This window comes from Anomalospiza imberbis, chromosome 5, assembly GCF_031753505.1.
Source record: "Anomalospiza imberbis isolate Cuckoo-Finch-1a 21T00152 chromosome 5, ASM3175350v1, whole genome shotgun sequence".
In the NCBI taxonomy this organism is placed as follows: domain Eukaryota; kingdom Metazoa; phylum Chordata; class Aves; order Passeriformes; family Viduidae; genus Anomalospiza; species Anomalospiza imberbis.
Window position 1 is genome coordinate 51,304,404 of NC_089685.1, and position 23,981 is coordinate 51,328,384.

General features: G+C 47.0%; 1 protein-coding gene across 1 annotated transcript in view; it reads left to right on the forward strand.

Moving 5' to 3' along the window:
• The window catches only part of ITPR2 (inositol 1,4,5-trisphosphate receptor type 2), a 244,817-nt gene extending 228,520 nt beyond the window's left edge, over positions 1-16,297 (forward strand). The window contains exons 56-57 of the mRNA XM_068190739.1: positions 12,000-12,161; positions 13,397-16,297. Of these exons, the coding sequence (XP_068046840.1) occupies positions 12,000-12,161; positions 13,397-13,483 (249 nt within the window). The 3' untranslated portion in view covers positions 13,484-16,297. The remainder of the gene's footprint in view (positions 1-11,999; positions 12,162-13,396) is intronic.
• The last annotated feature ends 7,684 nt before the right edge of the window (positions 16,298-23,981 follow it).

The following is a 23,981-nucleotide window of genomic DNA, read 5'->3' on the forward strand; positions in this document are numbered from 1 at the left end:
TCCTCAAAAGCATTGATATTTGGAGGTTTTTTCCCCCCTGAGATCCAGAATCAGCAGTTTGATGCTACCCAGACCTAGTCTTTTTGGCCTGTGTGATATTGTGGCTCACTTGTAAGCTTAGCTGGATTTTCTCTGTATTTTCAAGATTTGGCCACCTGTCTATTTAGGCTTCAAAGATTTTGCTACAAAAATGGGTTCTGCCTTAATAATACAGCGTAGTCACAGCCTCCTTGTCCTCCTCCCAACTTCTACCCGTTCAATTTGCAAATTAAAATAAATGAGCTGAGTTGGATTCCTGTTTGTTTGCTTGCTGCTGGCCTTAAAATCTCGAGGAGGGGTCTGGACACGAGGCTGTGTTCCTTGAAACTTGCACATCCCCAGGAGCAGGGAGTGGAGGTGTTCCAGCTGGAGCGCCCCGAGCCGAGCAGCGCTGCTGGCAGGACAAGGGCTGCAGTTCCCTGCTGGAATCCGCTCTCGCCTCGACCTGCCAGAGGCTGGAGCTGTTAACTTTCCAGGCAGCCTGCAAAAGCCATCTTTTATCCCTTTGTTAAAGAAGCCTGTGGCTTGAGATGGATCTGTGTGTGGGCAGGCCATTAGTCTGTGATTCCAAGTGATGGAAAGGCTCTCCAAGGCACTGCATAGGCACCTACTGTTGCACTTAAAATGCTGGCAGTGACAGAGCCCATATTCTCCTGGGACTGGCTGCACAGGGCTTTGCCAGTGAAAGCTGGACCTTAAGTGGGATCACAGCTAGTGATAAGAAGTTGAACCCCAGAGGAACAATGTGATGAGCAGATCCTGAAATGTGTCAACTGAATTAATTGGATTTTTCTCGATGGGAGAAGCAACAGACACAAAACACTTCAGTGCTGTTTGAGAATATTATTGCAACATTTGAAAACAATTATTGCTCTTTGTATTACAGTGATACTAAGCCTCTGGCTGCTTGAATGGGAAAGAGACTGAAAAATTGTCTACAGCCAAGACAGATAACTGCAGATGCTGAGGAAGGGAAGGACGGCAGGGTTCCCCAAAGACATGAGGGCAGTCAGTAAAAGAACAGAGAGGTGAATTTATTGCCTTACCAGGAACTACATTTAAAAGTAAATAGGCTTGAAGTTGGGACTCAAAATATAGCAGTGAGATTCTGCAAGATGCAAACCAGGGAAAGGCTACAAAAAATGTAGTTCTGCTTCTGACCTCTCACTGTGCAGAGGCAGCAAGATTTGGGGGGATTTGGTGCAACATTGGCTTGAGCTTGATTTACAAGGTACTACAGATATGATGAAGTTACTTGTTTGCTGAATCTGTCATGAGGAGAAAAATCCACTGGCCCATATTACTCTGCATGGATAAGTTTCTGAATTTGTGTAACTTTAGTCTCATTGTGCCATTTATCTTTTGGGATCAGCTTTATAAGATTTGTGTCAGGCTTTTCTATTTGGTTGCAAGGCTGCTTTGCAGAATCTTCTCTCTTGTTTGTGTGGTGGATGTGTGTATGATAAAAAGCTACGACTGCATCATCTTTAATAAAAGCAAAGATGTATAGCCTAAAGAAATCAGATTAGTTGTAGAGAAAGAAATCAATCAAGTTGGGAAATTGCATCTGTGGGACAAAGTTCAAAATGTTTGTTTCATACAGTATTTATTGAACAAATTTGTTGAGAAGATGGTTAAAAATGCTGTACAAGAAAAAAAAATAGGAACCATTTTGTTCAATTTAAATGGCATTGATGTATTTTTTACATCATGAATTCTTGCAATATTACCAACAACAATCCCTGATAAAGTAGTTTGCACAATTGCCTCACAGGGCATTTTGAGATAAAAGTATATATCAGAGATTGTAAAGTGGCTGCATCCAATTTATATATAATGGAACCCACTACAGCCATCCTCCAAAACTCAATAGATCAGGAATCACATTACACTTTGTGAATTTGGGGTAGTAGGAGCTCTAAAGAGCATCCAAAACAAACAGGCAGCTTTAAATCATGTTTAATGAACCCTGTGTGTTTTATACACATGTGATTAAAATATTTTGTTTCTGTTTTTCATTTTGCTGGGTGATGCTGAAGGGAAATCCTAAATTCGGGCCTGTGAAACTGATCATCTGCTTGTTCTCAAGTGAAAATTCAGTTTAACTGAACACAGCAAACCATTTAAAATGCTGGACTGAAAAAAAAAAAAAACCCAAAAAAGAAAAAGCAGATCTGTACTGAGGATCCATAATATTTCCTAGCAAAAGCACTAAATGAAAATGCCGAATAGGCAGATAAAGAGTCATGCAGTACCATGATGGTTTTTTCTTTTATTCATCTATGCCTGCAGCCTTGAAAACAACCCACAGTAGACACAAACCTGAATGAGTAGAGGGCCCAGTTTTGCTGTTTCCCACCTATTTCCTGAAGGGAATGAAAGTGCAAGTGGATAGGTGGCACCTTGTGTGCTGCAGCCAGACCTGCCACGGGGACAGTCCTTGGCCATCGTGCCTGCATGGGCAAGGAGCTGTTCTTGCTGTGCAGAGGAAGCCACAAGCAAGCATTTGAGCAGAGCAAGGGGTCAGAGAGCAGGTTGATAGTGTTCAAGCCCATAGGGCTGGAAGGTGGCCATTGCTTGATGTTGTTCTGTCAAGAGATGCTTCGTAGAGGAACTTACTTCTTAATCCTCTCCTCTGAGTGGTACTCGAGTATGTGTCTTTATGATCTTCCAGGTCTTTTCCAGCCTTAATTGATTCCATGATTTTGTGCACGTGTAAGGTGTGTGCATGATTGTATCATTGCTTAAAAATCTGTTCTGAGTGGTGATAGCCAATAATTCTTACTCATTTTCAAATAAAGTGTTGTTCTTTCAGTTGTCCTTTCATACTGCCCCATGTGCAAAATACATCAGAGTGAAAATGGTCCCGAAGCAGGAACATTCAGATCAGGACTCAAAATGCCTCTGCTCTGGCAACATCCTAAACCAGAACAATTGCACTGCCATCAGCAGAGCTCTGCCTGTGTAAAGCTGAGAACAAGGTCAAGTCCTGAGCCTCTGAAAAACGAGTCTCCAGCTGAGTCTTTGTATTTCCCAAAGATTCTGTTACACCAAATTGAAGCTAAAGCCAGGAAATGGACAGTACTTGCAAAATACAAGGTGACAGGACCAGAGAATTAAAGCTAAATGTGAAAAAATCCCCAAAACATAAATTTCAACAAATATGTTCCTGAATCCTGTGCTTCAAAAGCTAGGAAGCAGAGGTCATGGCTTGGAGTTTACCATGGAGTTAGACCCTGATCCATTGGATCAAACCAGCAGGCACACTGACAAAAGCAGGTCCAAATTTGTGGTGTCCTCACCAGCTGGATGTGTGTCTAAGGAGGAGACATCATCTGTGGCATGGTACCGCAGGGGCCGTTTCCATTGCAGTGGGATTTGTGCCACCGGCTTTTGTCTGGAGTTCAGCGTCTGGAGTGTGCTGCTGGCGTGTTTTGTGAAGGAAAATCAATATTAAAAGAGGAATGGGAGAAGGCGGGGGGCCTCAGCTTCCTGGTGCAAGCGGTGTGGGAGTGGGAAAGGCAAGGGGCCGGGGAGGCATCGGAATTCTGGTCACTCTAAACAAAGCCAACGGGAAGCAGCGACGCCGCTGCCGGGCTCGGCGGGGTCCTGGCCCACAAACCAAGCATGAACTCACTGAAATGCTGCGGAGAGCAGCAGGGGAAGCAGAGGAGGGAGAAACAGGTTAGAGTTGGAGGCATGTTGGTGGCAGAGCTGGGGCTGCATGGGCAGCTCGGCCCCTCTGCTGTGCCAGGGCTGCCCCGGGTGGCGCTGGGGGAGCTGAGCCTGTGGGGCTCCACAGCAGCACCCCAGGCACTCCCAGCTGGGAGGGCACAGACAGAGACCTGCCACATTCCCCTGCACACAGGCTGCCCTGGCGTTGTGCTGAGCTTCCCACACCGAGACAGCTGGAACTGAACCAGAGCCTCCCAGGCTGCCATTACAAGGTCCTTTCTTTAAGGACATGTGCTCTTAATGTCAGAATATTGAAACCATACCCACGTGAACAAAGTTAGTAAGCCAGTGATTCATTGCTGTTTCAAACCTCTATCTAGCCACAGTAAATTTCTGCTCAGTAGTGACAGCCTGTGTCCACATGCAGGCTATGATTTACAGTTCTGTGTTTTGTATCAACAACATCTGTTTAACAAAAGAAGGGGAAAAAAAAGCCAAGAACATTTATCTTCTAACCTCTGTACCAGATGTTTTGTTATGCACAAGATCCAGGGATTATATCAGAAATAATTTAATTATTTTAAATGAATTATCTGAAGTGTTTTTCCTAAAGTATGTCTCGTAACCACTAACAACATGAAAACATAGGAATGTGGAAAAATAAACTCATGTTTTACACAAATTTATAATTGTAACTATTTTAAGGGTGCAAATATTGTGGACCAAATCCTAGCTTTTGATGGTAGTGTTGGGATTCTTGAAGATTTGCACAGGACAATATCAATTTTCAGGGTTATGCGAGAAATAAGGTGGCAGAGAGGAACTGATACAGCAGAAAAAGCAAGAGCTCAGAAATGTGCCGTGGGGAAGGGACGACACCAGAAGCAAACATGTCTTCAAGGAGAGCAGTGCTGGGGTGGGACACAAGCTGAGGCTCTCCAAGCACACAGGAGCTGTACCCTGGCTCTCCCATGAGTCCCCTGTGGTCCCTACACTCCTGCAGATCCCTGGGTTCCACCTGGACAGTGGCTGCAATGTGCCATCTCAGAGGCAAAGCTGCTTAGTTTGGTTTCTGCTTGCCACCTTCCAGGGCAGAGTTGCTGAAGTGGGATCCCTCCCCTTGTGGCTGCTCTCTGGCTGGCTGCAGCCCGGGTCAGGGTGGCCTTTTCCTCTCTAGGGACACGCTGTGACTCACAGACCTGCACGTGGCTTGCCCACAACAGCAGTTGTGTGCAGAGAGCACATTCAAACTTCTGGAAAAAATTACTTCCGTGACGGTTTCCATCTTTTGGAGGTAAATGCAAGGTCCCTTAGGTGTGTTTGATAAGCAGAAATATTGTGGTGTTTGTCCTTTACAGAGCTTCAATTTGAGTGTCTAAACTGCCCCATAGAGCGTCAGAGAAAACTCTTTGCAATTTAGGGTTTATTATCATTCCTCGCCATAATTTTTGCAGGGGTATCGTAAGTGGGAATGCTGATACAGAAACACTGAGACATTTATAACTGCCTGGCCTGGATATCAGTCTTGAAGAACTTACAATTACTCAGAATTACGGTGATAGATTCTGTTGCAGCCCTCGAAAACATTCAGGCAAGTTAAAATGAAAGTAAATGCATCAATGACACTGCTAAAGCTGACAGTGGATCTGTGTTGTGGTTTCAACCTTCTTTCAGGGGGTAACAGGTTTTTCTGTGAGCTGTGGGAGCTGTAGCATGTATCAATCCAGTGCAGACCCAGCCAAACCTATTAGTTTTCTTGTTGCATAAAGATTTATCTGTAATTGCCAAGGTTTATTTTTATTTTCTTTGAATTACTGTTCTGGATGCATATAGATGCATAACAATTCCTAATTTCCCTCCCTATATTCTTGTACAGCACAGATTGCTTATCAAATACAGTCTTAACATTAAAGTGTCAAACAGGATTTGTAGAAAGCTATTTAGGTTTGTAGTTTAGGATGAACGTTTATCAAATTGTGGATTAGCTGAATCATGCACTGAACCAAATTATTATTGTTTGTGATTAAATCACAAAGTGGTTATTGCCCTGTGTCATCTAAAGCACACGAGAGCTTAAATCTTGAAAATCCCTTTTTAAGGTGAATCTAGGAGCTACATAATGCTGGACTTTTAGGACCAGACTGTGTCCCTAGACATAAAAATAATAGCTTTCAAAAGGTCATTTGGACTGATCCCTCTCTGCTTATATGGACAGCACATTGGGAAGGGAATGGATGGGTTTATTTGCATTTCAAACATACAGAATAGTTCTCGGTAAATAGATCTCTTTGTACCCAGCGTTAAAGTATTTATTCAAGGTGCTGGCCCAGAAAAGGAGAGTGAACTGTTCCTTCTTGCACCTGAAAGGGCAGGGACTGCCTGCTGGAGAGCAGTGATGCCCAGTTTGTTTGCCGTCATGCTGAGAGCACAGAGGACTGGCAGTGCCACTCCTCAGCCCTGGAGGCCACGGGATGACCAGCAGGGTCTCTCTTCAGCACCAGTGCAGCAGATTTTTACCACCCCAAAGGGGGACTTGAGGGGCTACAGTTTTCCTAAAGCTGTAGGAGCCTTTTCTGGGGGCTGGAGCTGTGGTTGCTGCCTGCCCACAAAGATGTGTTCCAGGACCGCCCAGCACAGCACATGAAGGTGCCGATAGCAAACCTTCCTGGTGACTGATGTCCACATTCCTCTTGTGCCCCCTTCAGCGACCACCTAGCTGAGGAGCAAGAGGGCTTCCAGCACCCCTGTTTTCTCAGCCTTGCTGTTAGGGCACAGCCCTCCTGATGACAGCCTTGCTGAGTCACCGAGGAGAGAAGGATCCTTGCAGAACTGTGGGCTGGGAGACACAGAGGCTGTTCCCCTGCCCTGGCGCATGCAGCAGGGCAGGTCACAGGTCACACCGCTTTTCCTGGTGAACAGATAGGAGGGAAGTCCTGAAAGGGCTTGTTTTCATGTTGCAGCAAGGGGTCACGGGGTGGAAAGGGCTGAGAGTCACTGCATTAGAGCGTGCTGGAGAAATGAGTCTGGCACAGCTGACAGCGGCATGGCCCTCGCAGCCCGTGGCAGTAGCACCAGCTGAAAGTCTGCATTAGGCTGCCTTTGCTCCTCTACTTCATCCCCCTTGTCCTACTCTTTGACCTATTTTCTCTTACTGTTATCTAGTAATCTATTTTTGAAAGGCTCAGCCCAGTCTTTCCTGCTGGTTGCAGCTGATCCATCTCGCTGCTAGCCTGTGAAACCAGCACCTCCTAAAGAAACATCCCTCTGCCAATTACTCCGAAGGCATGGATTCAGCTCAGCATGAGAGCTTCATTGAAGCCAGTTGGCTGTGCCAACAGGACAGGGATGGCTCAAGAGAGGCTTCGTACAAAGTATAGAAACTCTCAGCAGATTTCTTCAGTCTTTCCTTCATCCATGCTCAGCTGGACCCAGCAAAATCAGATAAATGGCAATATTTTACCGAAGGGAGGACTTATCCCACAGCTCTGCCATCCCCCTGGAAAGCCCTCAGAAGGGAAAGGAGAGAGTTGCACAGAAAACTGCAGGAGGCAGACGCAGACTTCTGCTCTGAGCCTGCCTCTCCGAGACGGGTTTGAGGTTTTCCAGCGAGCTCAAGGAGCAAATCCTCTAAGCCCTGTGATTTCTCAGGCATGTGCCCTCGCCGTGGGCACCTCGAGTACGTGCACCCGGAGCACTTGCACAGAGGTCTGGCCCTGGGGGAGCTGTGCCTGCGGCTGGAGCCCCGCCAGCTGAGGGGGAGGACGGAGGGAGCGAGCGCGCTGGATCACCTCACCAAATGTCTGCTCTGCTCGTGTGCAGTCTCTCTGGCCCGCAGCCTTTTGGCTCGCCCCACCTGCCTTTTTTCCCTTTTTTTTTCCCTTTCCCCCAGCTGAACTGGTGGAGAGGAGGTTGCAGCTCCTTTCTGTCCCTGCAGCTTTCCTGTCTGGCTGACGCTGTGCCCTGGACACAGATGTCTGCTTAAATATGGATCCTGCAAGGCACAAGTTACGCTTGCAGGAAGAGTGTGGAGCAGGAAGATGCTGTGATCTGTAGGTGGGCTGTGAATTGCTGCCGTCCTGTGCAAGAATGAAATAACAATATGGAATAACAATAACAACATACTGCCTTGAATGGTGGTTGTTTAGAAAGAAGATTTTGGTACATTTTCACAATTAATTATTTATCCAAGCAGCTACTTCTTTTAAAAGCATCCCGTCCACATAGCTCACCCTCTGTGAGCTCATTAATGCTCGAGCTGTGTCACCTCAGGCTAACCTGGTGGCTGTTGATTGAGTCCCGTGACAGCTGTTTGCAGAGGTTTGCCCTGCTCCCTGCCAGCAGCCTGCCTTCCTCCTCCAAATTGCCTCTCCATTCCAGGCAGGGTTCAAATTTCTGAGTGAACACTATCCTGGCCAAAATGGTTGGAATTCTAAGAGTTATAGGTAAAGCATGACAGGTAACATCCTGCACACCCCCAGGAGTGCTCCTGCATGTTACAGCTTGAACGTGTTGGTCAAGGTGAACCCTGCACCGAGCGCAGAAACATTTAAGTCCCAGAACAAATGTTTGGGGGTGTACAAACACGTTAATAACCTCCAGTTAATTGGCACGCAACTACCTTGAAGTATAAATAGCTTTCCCATTGCTGAGCAGTCACAAGAGTGTGTGTCCCCCTATGAACACTGAAATTTTTGGCCAAGGAGCCTTGTCCAACTTGCCTTCTGGATCCTGGCAGGTCTGTGATCAAAAGTTTGTTGTCCCCAGTGCCAACTGCTCTTTGTTTGTGGTAGAGACTCAGCAAACAGAGCTGTCTGCCAAAGCTACTTTTCACGCTGCCCTTTAATAAAGTTCTGCAGTTCATAAAGCAATGAAAAAGTAAGATCATATTGACTGGCAAAAGCGTGCAGTTCAGCAAGGGAAAGTACCTGCTGTGTGCACTATAAAGGAACTATCAGTGAAAGCTAGGTAAGTATTTTTAACCTCAAGACAGCTTGGCAGGGTATAATGTGTCTCCTACCGAATTTCGAATCTTTCTGATCCTTTGCATGAGAAAAATACACAGCTGGACTGATTTCATCAGATGTGTATTGCAGCTGAGAACCAAGAGGCCTGCACCTAACACAGCTCTTGGGACTCCAAGTGGGACCTGTGGGCAGATGATTGACCTGCTGCCTCTCTGCCACCTACAAAAGTCAGCAGCATCTTTTCATGAAGTCTCCAGTCCATGCAAACCATCAGCTTCTCTTAGAACTTGGATCAAGTCCTTCCTTGATTCTCCACAATACTTTGGGCAAAAAAAGGCCCAGATTTTCCTGATCTGTAACCAAAACACACCTGGGTTTCATAACCGGAAGAGATTGTCACAGCATTTCTAGGAAGGCAATAACTGGGCACACGTGAATGAGCAGAGTCTGTCGCTGAAGTCCCATGACTCTGGGGCTTGTGGTGGCTGAGATGAGCTGGCATGTGGTGCAGGGTGGTTCCAGATGCAGAGCCATGTCTGCTCCGTGTGCTCCACAGCATCGTGTGGCAGCGGGTGAGGTGCTTGCTGCCTGTGCCATCCCTGTCTCCAGCTGCTCCTGGCCATCCCTCTCTCCAGGCAGTGTAATGTCACGCCGAGGAGGAGGGAAGCAGGTGACACTGGGAGCCTCAGGACAGCCAGGGTGTCTGGCACGCACACAGATTCCTCTGGATGCTGCAATGTGGTGCAGGGTCAGTCCACAAAAATCTTTCCAAAGCAGCCGGAGGTCTCTGCCTCGTGTCCTGGAGGAGTGAGGGAGTGGCAGATGGAAAAAACAAAACTAGCAAAATGCATTTCACAATCCTGGCAGCAGTACTCGGCAAACAGAGGAGCCACAATGATGGAGTCTCAGATTGCTTTCCCTGTGCAGCCTGGCTTCAGGAACTTTGGCGTTGTTGTGAGCCTTGAAAGGGCTCCTGTTCCCTCCGCTGGCTCCTATGGCCTTGCATTTGGTATCTTCAGGTGTTTCAAGCAGGAGGAGCTGTAATGAGTGCAGATACCAGAGCTTTCCAGGAAACATTCAGGTACAAGTGCAGCTCTGTTCACTGTAGCTGCCTTGAATTGAAGTTCTGTGCCTGTAGTGGCAGACAAATTTGCTGGCAAACATTAAAAAAAAAAAAAAAAAGAAAGAAAGAAAGAAAAAGGCATCAATCCAGAAAGGCACTGTGCACAAACTAAGCTTAGTGTAAATGAGTACACCTGTGCTCGACACCAGGCACGTGATGAATGCTCTGCTACATCCTAGCCAAAATAAATTTAAAATAAATATCGGCGTGTACTGGTGGAAGATGAATGCTGGTCTTGTAAGCAGGACCGCATGTGGCAGAAACAGGATCCTCCCACTCCGCGTGTCAGCTGGGGATATCCACAGGGAGGGTCACGTGCGCTCCTCTCGAGCTCACCAGCAGAGCTGGTGAAAACAGGTTTTGATTTGAATGAGTTATGACCCATTGAAAATGGCATCATGTGTAACCACAGTAAATTGTCATAATGAGATCACGAGGCTCGAGAAGTGAGCGGCGAGAAAAGAGGCCGCGCTCCACCGGCGCCCACGGCTGCCAGCCTGGGGCTGCAAAATGCAACCCAGGGACACGCTCCTGCTCCCTGGGCATCTTTGGTGATTCAGTGATAGGACCAGGGGTTGCACAGCCAGACAAAAACTCATTGGAAGTTTTGAGTTAAAAAGAAGAAAAAAGCTAAAATTCATGCAGCTTTGCATTTAGGCTTTATCCAGAGTAACAGAGGGGACTGGGCTAACACAATGAGTGGACAAACACGAGTACTGTTAGTGCTGCCATGCTCACTCAGGCTTAGCCTGGTTGTTTCTAAATCATGCTGCTGTAGGAGGGGAGGGTTTGGTGTTCAGGACAGAGCACTACAGAGGTGAAAGGAAATCCTCCTGGAAGCATGATAAAGCCTTGGTGTATTCCAGGCTCACAGCTCTGCCAGACCAGCCCTCCTGGACCCTGCTCAGGCATGGCTGCCCTGGGCTGCCCAGCTGTAAATGCTGCAGATTCATCACTGCCTTCTCTACTTCCACAGGAAAAATAGAGTCAAAGTCTAAGACTATGATCAGTTTGATGGACTTAAAGCTTTACCAAATACCTGGATAACACAAGTAGCAGAGCTCCTGCCTTCCAGGTGTCTTGTAGGTGGGCTATCGGAAAGAGCTCCTTTCCACTCCTCCCGACACAGTGCTATTTTTGTGGGGCCATTCACAGCTCAGGGGACTGGAAGGAACACACTCATTCTGCTTCTCTTCTCAAGTTATCAAGTGCACGTGGCCCAGCCACATCCTCCCGCTGCCCGCAAGGCACAGGGCAGAGGTGTGTGCGCGCTGCCCGCTGCAGGGCCTGCTCTGTTCCCTTGCTCTCAGGGCAAAGCAGGTTGCTCTCCACGTGGGTGCCACACCTCCTAGTCTTGCACCCTTCTGTCTCTGCTGTCTATTAAGCTCTGCACACAAATATCTGTGCCCTCGAGCCATGGAGACAATTCAGGCTCGTGTGGATACACAGCACCTTCCTGACTCATATTGTCTGTTTACAGTGGTTTGGTCATGGCTGAATTCATAGCCTGAGTCCATGGATAAAGAAACACCCAGCTCAGTGCTGTTCCATGCAGTGCAGGTTAGCTCTTGGCCCCGGGTTTATGCTTGCATTTATCCAAGATGCACAGTCTGAACTGCACATTGAAGCCTAAGCTGTTCTCAGGACCCCACATCGCCTGTTGTGGGCAGTTGGATCCAGGTCCTTCTGCTCTTCCAGTAGAAGCGCTTGAGGCTGCTCTGGAAGGCTCTTGTCTTGTTTTCCTGGTGTTGCCTTGCTGACATTGCTGCAAGGACAGCCGAAATAGATGGAGACCAGCCAAGCTGAAGAGACAGAGGAGAAATGTGTCCCTGCATACACTTAAGAGCAAAGCATGGGGAGCACTGAGGCTTTCCTTTCCTGATGTACCAGAGGAGTCTTCCCAATGGGGACATTTCTGCCTGCCAGAGCCACAGGTGAATGTGCCAACACTGCCCACTCTGCAGCACAGGTGCAGCTGTGGGGAACTCAGATTTTCCAGTTGGTACCTTCTCTGTAGCTAATGAGAACCAAGAATAAAACTGCTCGTTTGAAATGCTTTCTGAATTTACTGCTTAAGCTCACTTGCTGTGTGTCATCCACTGAGCAGAAGTCCTTCTGAGCTTTCATTCTCTAGTCTCAGCTTAGTAGCCATGCATAAACCCCTACTAACACGCCTTATTTTTCTGATACCCATGTAGGAGAAGAATTTGGACTGGTTCCCTCGGATGAGAGCCATGTCTCTGTTTAGCAATGAAGGCGACAGTGAGCAAAATGAAATCAGGAACCTGCAGGAGAGGCTGGAGTCAACCATGAGCCTTGTAAAACAGCTTTCCAGTCAGCTGGCTGAGCTCAAGGAACAGGTAAGTGCCCTGTGTGGGTAGCAAAGTGAGCACGTGTGGGTGAAGGCGCTGCCTTCCATCAAGTTGCAGTCAGGACAGCTTTAAAAAAGAGACTTTTGTCTCAGGAAGGTTTTATCTTTCCCTCCAGCAAGCTTTCTGGGTAGATACACTGATAAGGGTTTGGAGTGAAATTGTACTCTTAGCAACAGCAGAGATCAGGTAAGGAGAAAACTCTGAGGGGGGAATTAGTCATGCAATGCTCCTGGTGAGTGTGCAAGGACAGAGGGGAAAGTGCAGAAGGGATGAGGGGCCGCATAACCCGGCAGGGAAAGCAATGTAGTGTCAGGAATAGCTGCACACAGATGGGAGCCTGGAGGGGAAAAAAGCCTTCTGTGCCCAGCCCTTGGGTTTTTCCCCCACTGAGAACATCAGCAGTGCCCTTGTGAAAACAATTTGCAGAGCCTATTGCTTTGCTTGTGTCACCCTTGTGCTGGTGCCCCTCCTGCGGCTCCCTCTGCTCTCCCGTATGGAGCACAAGCTGCTGGCCCCTCTTAAAGCCTCCCTTAGAGCCCTGCTCCTGCCCACATCGCCTGCCTGGTGTGTTTGCTCTCCCTTCAGGATCAAAAGGCCAGCTCCTTTTTTGCTACAGGTGCTGGTCCCCTCTGCTTTGCTCATTACAGTTTCAGAAAAGCATCTGTATGAGTTCTTTACAGGAAGCCTTTCAGTGGCATCAACAGAGTTATCTAATTATTCCCCTTCAAATCCCTCCTTAAAAGTTTTCCCTGTGAAAAAGCCAACAAAGGTTTAGGCTGGATGTGCTGAGACCATTGCTCATTGTGCTTACCCACAACATCCTGGTGGGATTTTTTTCATCCCCCTCTGGCCGAATCTGTTCTCTCCTGGCTTAAATTTAAACTCTGTGTGGCCGGGGCCATCTTTTAATTCCATGATTCTACAGCACCAAGTGCAAACGCTGACCCTCTGTAGGGCTACACAACACAATAGCAGCACAAATAATACTCTGGAAGACCTGCCGGGGGATAAGAATAATGTATAAATGAGAATAAAATGTCCACACTTTGCAGGAAACAGATCTCCCACTTCAAAGACATCCCTTACTTGTAATTTTCTATGCTGAAGAAAAGAATTCCACTCCCTGTTGTTTTGCTTATATGTATCTTGCTCTGTGACTGCTAAATAATAGTAAAAAGAAAAAAAAATCTCAACTCGTCTCTCTCTCTGCCTTTCCACCTTAGATGACAGAACAAAGGAAGAATAAGCAGAGGCTGGGCTTTCTTGGATCAAACACACCCCATGTGAATCATCACATGCCACCACCCTGATACCACGGGGAGAAGCCGTGACTAGCCTTTCATCAGTATTCCTGCTTTATTATAGAATAAAAAACTGAGATTGAGAGGAGTGAACAGTGCCTATTGTTACGAAGTTAAAAACAACCAAGTGCCAAGATGTTAAGTGGTTTAGCTCTGGGAACAATTTGTAGCTGTTTTTCATGGTTGAGAGGGACCACAACCTAGAATGTGAGCGATACAAGGCAGCTCGTTTGCATTCCCTGCCTGGCCCGACTGGGCTGCGCTCGGCTCCGGCTCCAGGGCTGGCTGGGACAGAGGCTGGGACAGCGCTTGGCCACATCCTCGGAGCCCCTTTCTCCCCGGAGCGCTGGGAGAAGCGAGCTGAGCAGAAGAAGGAGAGGTGTTTATTGAGGCAAGCACGACAGCCTGGCTCAGAATCAATAGGTCGTCTCTGGCTCACTTGCCAAATAGCAACATTAGTCATATTTGCTTGGCATTTACTATTTTTTAATTACTGAAAATATGTCAGTCCATAAGCGGTGATGTTGCTTCAAGTAACTTCTACTAGGAGGGAATGGGGAGAAGCCTCAAAAGACTAGGGGAAGAAAAAAAAAAGGAAAAAACAGAAAAAGTTGCAAAGAGAAACATTAACGCTTTTGAATTTTACTGTCACCATGCAATTTCTTATTTATAACATAGAGCACAATGGATCTACAGCTGTGGGAATGTTATGCACATAATACTGACAACATAACTGGAAGTGATTTCTTTCTCCTGGCTTCAGATGTTCTCGATTAATGTGGCCGTGAGGTTTCACATACTGAGGAGTTAAACTGTGTTTTAAATTCAAGTTCCAATGGAGGATTCAGGGGGAAAAATTACACCTGTAGTTTGAAGCACGTATGGGATTTTATATTTTAAAAAAAGCTTAGAAATGTCTTTCTGTACATAACTGTAATGGTATCATTACCTTCCATAAACTCACCTTTAGCAAGAGTTGACTTGAGTAAATAACACCATATTCTGTCAGCTTTCCTCTGAGCAAAAGATCATGGGTTGATGATTTTGCCTGCCCTTCCCACTTCCAGGGGTTTGCAGGGAAGCCTGGTGGGGAACAGGGGGGCAACATCAGAGAAGCTCCTTCCAGTTCTCGGCCCTACAAAAGGCAGCAGCTAAGTCACCAGTGCAGGTTTCTGCTCTATCCTGTATTTCTTGGGATGGCTTGAAAGAAAAGTTACAGGGTTTCCACAGAGCCCTAGGGGACTCTTTTGTCTTTTAGGAAAAAAACTGAGGGGCACAAATGGGAGTTGTGTCCTCAGTTCGTTTTCATTTTCAGTGGGTTTTGGTTACCAGATCGTCTCACATTTGAAAATGCACCTCTTGTTACATGGAGTCACTTTTTAAACCAAAATATTTTTGAAATTATTTGCCCCTGTGAAATTTTCATTTTGTTATAAAAGCCATTTTGATCGAAAGAAAAAATATTATTGATGTAAATATTTTCCAGTTTCTTCCTGGAGAAATGCTGTTGTCCTGATTAAGGCACTGTTCAAACCAACAGGCCTAGAGTAAAGGGAAGGAAGGGAAATTTCACTCTCTTTATCCCAAATTCAAACCAGTTCTTGAAGCTACTTTTTTTCTTATTTTTTGTGGCAGTGATGTGGCTGAGATAAAAGTAATATATTTTAGCAATATATTTGTATCTTCTACCACTAAAACATCTCCTGTTCGCTTCAGTTGTGTCCTTCAAAAATAGTGCAGAAATCAGAGGTTTGTGTATTTTACTGGAAGGAAATCTCTTTCTGCTGGCCTTAGTCCAGAGCTCACCTGGCTGTGAGAGGTGATGGCCAAAGGAGTTGCCCACAAACATAAAGTCAGCAGTAAGTTGGTAGAGACTCAGACCCTGTAGCTGTATTAATTCGAATTAGTTCATACAGTTAATCAGATCTATTCACAGCTTCTGTTGCAACAGCAATTTCCTCTTTCTCACAAGTGTGTTTCTAAAACACAAAGCACTGTTCAATTATAAGATAAGTTAAACTCTCATTATTTATTGGGGGTGTGTGGTTGGCTAATACTGGAATGGGTTGGCACTTTTCTTGTTTACACTCAGAAAAAGCAGCTGCACATCAGGGGAGGCTTCTGCTGCTGGAGCTGGAAGAACTTGAGGCTGGATGGGTTTGTGCCCCAGCTCAGGGCTGCAGGTGGGTGCTGCTGATGCTCCCTCTGTCTCACACCCCAGAGCACATCCCCTCAGGCTCAGGAGCCCAGCTCCTGCTCTTCAGAAGGGAGAGTTGCAGCATCCAAATCAGAGAACAGATGCTGGTTCACCTTGGCCACGGTGCCTTTCTGCTGTTCATAGCTTCCCAGAGAGACCTCCATAATCAGTAACAGTAGGTGATGCTACTTGCACAGACTGTAAATATATTTCACCGAGAATTTCGACATCTTTGCTGTTTCTGTCAAAACTCAGGCCCTGCCCTGCTCTCATCCATGTGGTAAGGCAAACAGGAGGCTCCTTGCATGGATAATTGTTGCAGGGCCAGGCCCCAAGACTTAAGGATTGTGAAATATCCCCATGAATGAGTTTATAACAAAAATCATTGTTTTATACATATATTTATGTGTATATCTTTGTTTAATGCAGCTGGGGTAACCTCTTCCTAGGCAAGTATCATTTACCTTACCTATTTATATGAAATGATTGCAATGAAGTTAAAACATCTAAGAGCTTTTAATGCCTTAGAGAGATTTATAATTATAAGCTCCGTGACAGTTAAAATCTACTTAAGTAAATGTGTCCATTGCTGCTGGATGTAACTTTTAATAAAGTGTGCCATTTTATATACGTCTGTCTCATTCTTGGTGCTAAGGCTGGGGGGAAATGTGTGTTCTGGTTTGGGAAGAACAGGCTGGCTGGGGGGCCAGGCTGTGGATGTGCACCCATTCCTTCAGCCCTGAATGGACGGAGGCTGAATGCAGCAAGGAAAGCAAGAATTTGTTTTATTGTAGGCACACATTGCTCCATCCAGGATGATGGATCCAGGCATGCCGCTTTTCCCGGAGGTTGGGTGGCAGCTGGGTGTAGGATTTGCTGGAGTGCTCTTTGTTGAGGCCAGGGGAGCCCTGGGTGAAGGTGGGCAGAGGCAGGGATGGGGATGGGTCGGGTGTTACCAGGTGGGGATGAGCAGGCTCAAGGCAAACAGCCTCAGGAGTTCTGCTGCTGCCTGGTCTTTTCCAACCTTTATGATTCCACAATACTGTGATGCAGGCTTTTCTGTGTGAGATTATTTTGTACATTTTTGTCTTTTTTTTTTTTAATGTTTTTAGTGTAACTCTTTCAGGTTGCATATTGAGAGAGAGACCAAGGGCTTTCCCCACTCCTCTCGGTGAAAGATTTGAGAAAGACAAACTGTCTCTCAACTGGGACAACTTGGGCTAAGGAAATATGTGGTCTTGTGAAAAAAGGAAGAGCCCTCCCTACAAACCTGTGGTCAGTAAACTACACCACACAAGTGCTTTTTTTCCTTTTTCACAGTGTTGTTTTTTTTTTTTTTTTTTTTTTTTTTTTTTTTTTTTTTTTACAAATAGTCAATATTAATGAGGAAAAGAATAAGTCTTCTTCTTAGCAAGAGAAAGCCTGCTAATTAATTAGTAAGCAAAATCCTATTAAACAGAGCATGCTGTTTCTCCTGTGCACTTGTTCCACCAACTTACTGAGATTTTGAGTAGAATTAACTTTCTTTTCTATTCTCTGGTATGATTTTAAGGCCAAATAGAAAGGAGCTTGTTTACTACTAGGTTTGTTAGATGGTTTTGCAAAAAGGATATCCTAAGAGAAAACAGGGTTTCACACAGCAAGCTTTCAACCTAAGATTACAGTCATACTTAAAAAGCCCCCAAACCAGTATTAAGCTTCTAAGCCCAAAGGGGAGCAGTTTCACATGCAGGACTGAGAACCTAATGCCAAGGCTTTTCTTTTTCAAAATGTTTGCCCCCAAGGCACATTTTAATTCAAGAGGTGTTTCAGGGAGCAAACCTCTCCCTGGGCACTGGCTCAGCTGTTCTGGCCTGCAAGTGAATTCTGCTCCTCGCTTTCCACCATTGCTGCTGCTGCTGCTCCTGTGACAAAAGCAACTGCAGGCCAGGATGTTTTCTTTGGAAAGCATGTGCTTATTTTCTGGGGAAGGCTGCCAAGTTTATTTTTGAGGGGAGAAAGCTGAGATTTAAGGCTGCTAACCTCTCTGCTACCCCGGGATGCCCGCAGGAGCACGACTCCTGCTTGCAGATGCCTGTGCTGAGCATCCTGAATTTGCACAAAATCATACAAAGTGCCTCAAAAGGAACTCGGGCTGTGGGGGTTTGAAATGTGCAGTGGTGCATTGCTACCATAAGCTCACACTTGCCTGCTCTATTTGTATGCTGCACCTTTTCAGGCTGAAGCAGGATGCTGCAAGGCAGAAGACAAGCAGCCTTTCTAACCTTGCTATTTCCACGTTTTTCTCTTGCTGCAAACAGCCAAGAGTTAACTTTCTTTTTGTACTTAAAGTTTCCTTCTCCATGTCTCCACCTTTGTCTGCTGCCACTCAGGTAAGGTGAGACCTGGGCATGTCCTGGACCACGGAGTTTACTGATTAACCAAAGAAATAAGCTAAAATGTGTAGGAGCATGGTGTTCTTAAGACTTAATAATTCTGTTTAAATGTTGTAGATCGTCAACATCCAATATGTGACTCAATGAAAGCAGGAGGTTTTCCTAGCAGCCCTTCTTGTGGTAAATCATTGCACAGTCTCCATCCCCTGACGGAGCAGCCATGTGGCCTTTGCCAAGGCAATGCACACCCGTGTGCAAGGCTGTGGGGTCAGCCCAGCCACTGCTTTGTGTGGGCCCTGTCACCATTCAGATTTCATCCAGATGGCAAGAGCAGTGTGGGGATCCACTTACAGCCCAAAGGCTCCAATTCCCTCTATATATTACTCCCTTCTGGCCCCCAAAATCTGCCACATTTATAGGTTTTGTTCCCAATAACACTGAGCTGCCACAAAAACTGTGGATTTTGGGCACATCCTCAGTGTTTCCTGTAATGGTTTTCAACTGGGATATGTCAATCTGAATTTCACAATCCTCTCCTAGGAGCACTTGCTCCCTTACCGAAAATATAAGGATATTCGTCCTTGCTTCTTCTTCCCTGCCTTGCCAGCATTACAGGATGAAACACCTGGGACCTGTCTTAACTCAGTCCCTGCTGTAGAGACCCACAGTTGTGTTCAGCAGAGCACAGGAGAACCTTGAAACAGGGTTTAAGAAATCCAATTTCAGTCATGGGTCTCTGTTGGAGGATAGAAGTTGGCTCAGAGTTTATATTATTTTTTTTCAAGTCAGCTTTTGCTGGCTTTGAGGTTGGTTCCGGCCCATTTGCAGCCCCTGAGGAGCTGCAGCTTTGTCTGGCACGAAAGCTCCCACCCCAAATTGATAAAGCCAGCAGAATTCCTGATGCTCCCAAAAACCCCTCCCAGGCCTTCATCTGTCTGTTCTCGGAGCTGAGGGTGCTCGTGCTGTGTGTGACGTGTGTGGTTTGTGCACACACAGCCCAGTCTGAGGGTATTTGGGAACACTGGAACAGGAATGGGGACAGGTTGGCTGCAGCCCTAAACAAGCAAAGCTGGTGTGAGCGCTGCTCTCCCATGGGAAATGCAAATCCTGCTGCCTGTGGCAGGGCATTGCCACTGATGGAGGAGTCAGGAGAGGAGATTTTGGTCCCTGGGGCTGTCATGGCTCTTCCTATGCAGGTGTAAACATCTGTCCAGGCTCCTGGTTGTCAGCTGGGATGTGGGAAGATACTAGCAGGGTATTGTGCACCTGGCCTCAGACTGTGAGAGTTGTAAACGTGATGTGTTACAGTGCAGGGAAAGAAAGGGAAGGAAGAAAGTCCAAGGGAAGGTCTCAAGGGTACAAGAAAATGTTGTCAGGGATGGTGATTTTACTGGTGGGATTTACTAAAAGTTTGTTTTTGAGTTACTGTGAAGAATTAGTGTTACCAGCAGCTGGCTGTCCATGTCTTTGTCAATCTTGAGTGTCTTCAGAAGAGAGGATTCACTGGTCCACTGAAATCTCTATTGCTCGGGGTCCTCGCTCTATGAACTCTGGGGGTTTTTTTGCAAGTTTGTCCACAGCACCTCACTTGGGATGAGTGATCTCTTACATGGCTAGCACAAATCTAAATAAATACAGAAATATAAACTGAGCTGGAAATTTACTGAGTACAGGCTGTCTTGCAAAACTGCCTGTGTTTCCTGGCCCTGGATGGGATGGAAATACCACAAAACTCACTTCTCTCGTAGTAACGTGATACTTCTGCTTCCGGGCTCATCCCAAAGCAGGAGGTGGAAGCGTGTTCAAGAGAGGAAAAAGGAAAGCAAAAGCAAATGATAATCATGCTCATTTCTAACATGGCAAAATCAAACTCTTAATTAGAGTGCTCGAAGTGGCCACTGTGGTAAACTACTCAAATGTCTTGTGTAGGGCTTGTCTTGTGCAGGGCTTAGAGTTTTATCCATGTGCTCCTCTGTGGCACCGAGCTGGAAATGGGAGCTAACCTGGCCTGGAAGTCTCCATGGGCAGAAGACAAGGGGAGTATCTGCCAGCTGGTTCTCATCTGACTCCTCGTCAGCCCAAGTGCTGCATCCTGGCCAAGCAAACCTGGTTCCCCACGGGCCATGCTGGTTCCCATTTCTCCAGGAGAGGGAAATCCAGTCTAATGCAATCTTAGGATGCAAATCTTGTTCTGCAGCACAGTCATTGTAATAATAGCCCACATGTCTCAGCACATGGCCTTGGGTGGTGACTGGGGCATTTGACCACCAAGCCTGTGGAAGCAGAGCCGTGCCCACCCTGTTCCAAGTCATCAGCTCCAAGGCAAGGAGCACATATGTGAAGTTGCCTCAGGGGCTGAATGTGGTTCTTCTGCACTCACACCAAATCTAGGCAGGTTTGGTGCTGCCAGATCACCTCTTTTTTCCTGCAGATGCCTTTTATTTTGCCTTGTTTTAGTGGCGAGGGCTCCCTTCACGATGGCCTTCCCTCAGCCAGAGGTTCAGATACAGTTTCTCCAGGCAAGTGACAAGTTATCTTATGGGGTCCCTGTAATTTTCCCCATCTGGCCAAATATTTGGGGGCAGAAGTTATGTCAGAAGGTGGCAGGGAAGGAAGCAAAGCTCTGTGTCACTGCTGGGACACTGTGATGTGGCTGTGAGATTGCTGTGGCAGAGAATGTCCATGGTGTGAGCAGCCATGTCCTAAGAAGAAGATGGCTGGGAATTTAGGACACTGCACAGCTCCTCTCCCGTGATCCAGCCTCCAGCACAGCACCTTCCTCAGGGTGAAACAGGGACATTGATCCAACCTGCCTTTGTCACTGCTCCCCCCTCAAAAGAGAGGAGTGAAAGTCTGTGTCCTCAGCACTGCCCATGCCCCGGGTGTCCCCTCCTGCCTTTGCCAGAAAATGCCCTATTAACAGCATCTTCTGAGAACTGATGGAGACCACACATGTCCTTTCAGCCAGGCCAGCAAATAACCTTCAGCTAAGTCTGCCCAGGGCTGTTTAGGATCTGGTGATCTGCATTTAGAAATAGTCTCGGTATTTTTAAATGTTGCCTGAAGCCATCTGCTCCCCTCTTCATTTTATGTTTTAATTGTCATTTATAACATATTCTATGAGCTATTCAAAATCCAGACAGACACTGGAGGGAAGTGAGTGAGTCCCGAGCTGCAACACACAGAAGTCTCCAAAAGTCTTCCTGCAGCTTTCAAAGGCCTTGGGGCTGGCACCCCCAGCCTGAGTGGCTGCAGCTCTGTGGGATCCTGGCTCTGGGACACACCCTGTGCATTCCACATTTGCTGCCAGGGCCAGGGACTTGCTCGTGGCTGGAGCCAGGCAAGTCCCTGACATCTGCAGGGCTCCTGGTGGCCGCTCTCACAGCCGGGCACAAGGAGGTCAACTGATTTTCTCAGGTCACCAGTGCGTGAGCAAATGATTCATCCCAGATTTTCCTGGCTCCTAAACCTTTGCTCAGACCACAAGGCTGCTTAGTGACTTAGCAGGGCTCTGAGGAAGTCAGCTATAAATTGCAAACACGCTATGGCCAAATGACCAGCTGTGGTGTTATCCACGTGCCATTTGTGAGTCTAGAGGGGCCGGCTGGTAGCTGGGAATTACTGCCAGGGTGAGGAATGTGAGTTGTTTGATGAAGCAATGGCTTCAGACAAAAAAAATTGTTTGCCTTGCCCCCTACTTTATGGCAAAATCTTTCCACCTCCATCTTTTCTGCAAGACTCCGTGCAGGGCCCTGTGCTATAACCCTGCAGGGAGTTGCTACGTGGAACTCGGGCTGGTTTGTACAGCCTGAGCTCAAACTGATGCCTAGAGAGGCTGCCAAGAACAGAGGCTGGACAGTCTTAAAGGAAAAAAGCAGGTATGTATTTATTAAAAAGTTCTTCAAAGGATACACCTTGGGCAGTGCAAGAGCCCGGCCATGGCTGCACCCAAGATGGACTCCAGGCCACGAGTTCTCACACTTTTATAAGTTTTGCTCCGTTTACATATTGGGGTTAATTGTCCAATTACAACTTCAGGTGTGAAGTCCAATTCTCCCATGTTGCTCTCCTCAATTTGCTGTTATTTGTACTTTTTGGGCCTGAAGCTGGAACAGTGTCCTTGGTTCTCAGGCTGGAAAAGGATTGTTTTGTCTAATTCAGCTGTGAAGAGAACTTGCTAACACTTTATATGGAGTCCAGAGTTACACACTAAGGCAGTGCAGAATCTGAAAAATATGAAAGCTAAAACTTAAGGCATCAAAACCAGCCCAGGTGACAAAGCCATCGCCTGAGTCCTGCAGCCTCAGCAGGGCAGGATGGCCAAAGGCCACCCTGCTGCCCCTCAAGGCTGAGTGACACCTCCCAGGAGCACAGATGTCCCAGGTCAGGCTCAAACACAGCTGCCTACCAGCGTGCCAGTGGTGAGAGGATGGGCATGGATTTACCCACTCAGCCCTGTGGGATGGCTTAAACTCCAGCTAAGATCCTCAGCTTTTGGGAATGACAGCTAAATGAGCTGACCTGTGCTGGGAAATGTGCTACTGCTCTTTGGTGACATCTCAGCTTAACTCTGATGGCACCATGGTGCTGGTGACCATCTGAAACCCAGAAATATTTCCTTTTAGAAGATGCCAATTGATTTCCTCTTGCTGGTTGTGCTAGACTTGGACAGCAGCCAAGGACCAGTAAGTGCAGATGGGCAAGAGGGCTGCAAATGCCCCAGGCCAGGCTGCTCTGGCTTCTGAGCATCCTCACAGTATGGGGAGTTATTACCACACTGCTCTATTTTAATAATAATCTATTACATTTCAAACACATGAAATTAAGCAGGACACTGAACATCAAGCTGACTGAATAAGGATGTTATGGGGTTTTTGGTTTTTTTTTTTTTTTTTAGGAAATCCCTGGACATCAATGGGCAAACTGAGGGAGTCAGATGCTACAAAGAGAAGACAAGAGAGGGGGCCGAGCTCCAGGCCCCCTCTCAGCCCTGCAAGGAGCAGTTGAGGACAGCTGGCAGTAATTGGCACTTTCCTTGGCGGCAGATGAAGTGTGGAGGAGACAATGGGGCCTGGGCTGGCTCCTCGTGCCCGGAGGTGATCCCCAGCGCTGAGAGCAAAGCTCACTGAGAGCACAGCCAGGAGAGGCTGCAGCGCCTGCTCCGCCCAGGGGGGAAAAGCCAAGTTTGGAGTGCCAGTCCAGGTGCACAGGATGTGTGCCCACCACCAGGGCACTTGGTGGCAAGGCCACGGGCCCGTGGTCACGCTGGCTGGTCGTGGGCAGCTGCTCAAGCCCACAAGTCCCAGAGAAATGCTCAGCATCAGGCGTCCTGCAGGGTCCCATGCTGGCAACTCCCAGCAGGAGGGGAAAGGGCTTATGAAAAGCTCTGTGCAGCGATGGTGGATGGTGTTGCTTCGTGCAGAGCTGGGAAGAATTGTAAAGCTGTGACACCTGGGGCACAAACAGGCAGCTAGAAAGGGCAGGCAAGAGGAGGAAACTGCTCCATAACAGGACATCGCTCGGCAAGGAGGGATAAAGGAAACATAACTTTTTTTTATGAAAAGAAATTACCATGTAACTTCTGGATTGTGTTATAACGAGGGTTTTTGTGTGTACAAGCAGTAATTCCGTCAGCACTGCACTTTTTTTTGGTAAAAAGCGTATTCATTATCTTAGACATCTATTGGCAGCTCAGAGGTACCGTTTCCTTTTGAACTTTGTGAACAAATTCAAATGGGGAGGGGGAGAAAAACCATCCCCGCTTTCCAAAAAGTTCTCTATGGTCAAAAGGGCCCTGAGCTTAAGCTGCACCGAGGCTCTGAGCCAGCTGCAGCAGCACCCCAGCAGTGTGACATCTGAACCCCTGTGTTTAGGATTACCACCCAGGTTCTCCAAAGCTAAAGATGCTTTTGAAATTATTTCATGAAATGCAAGC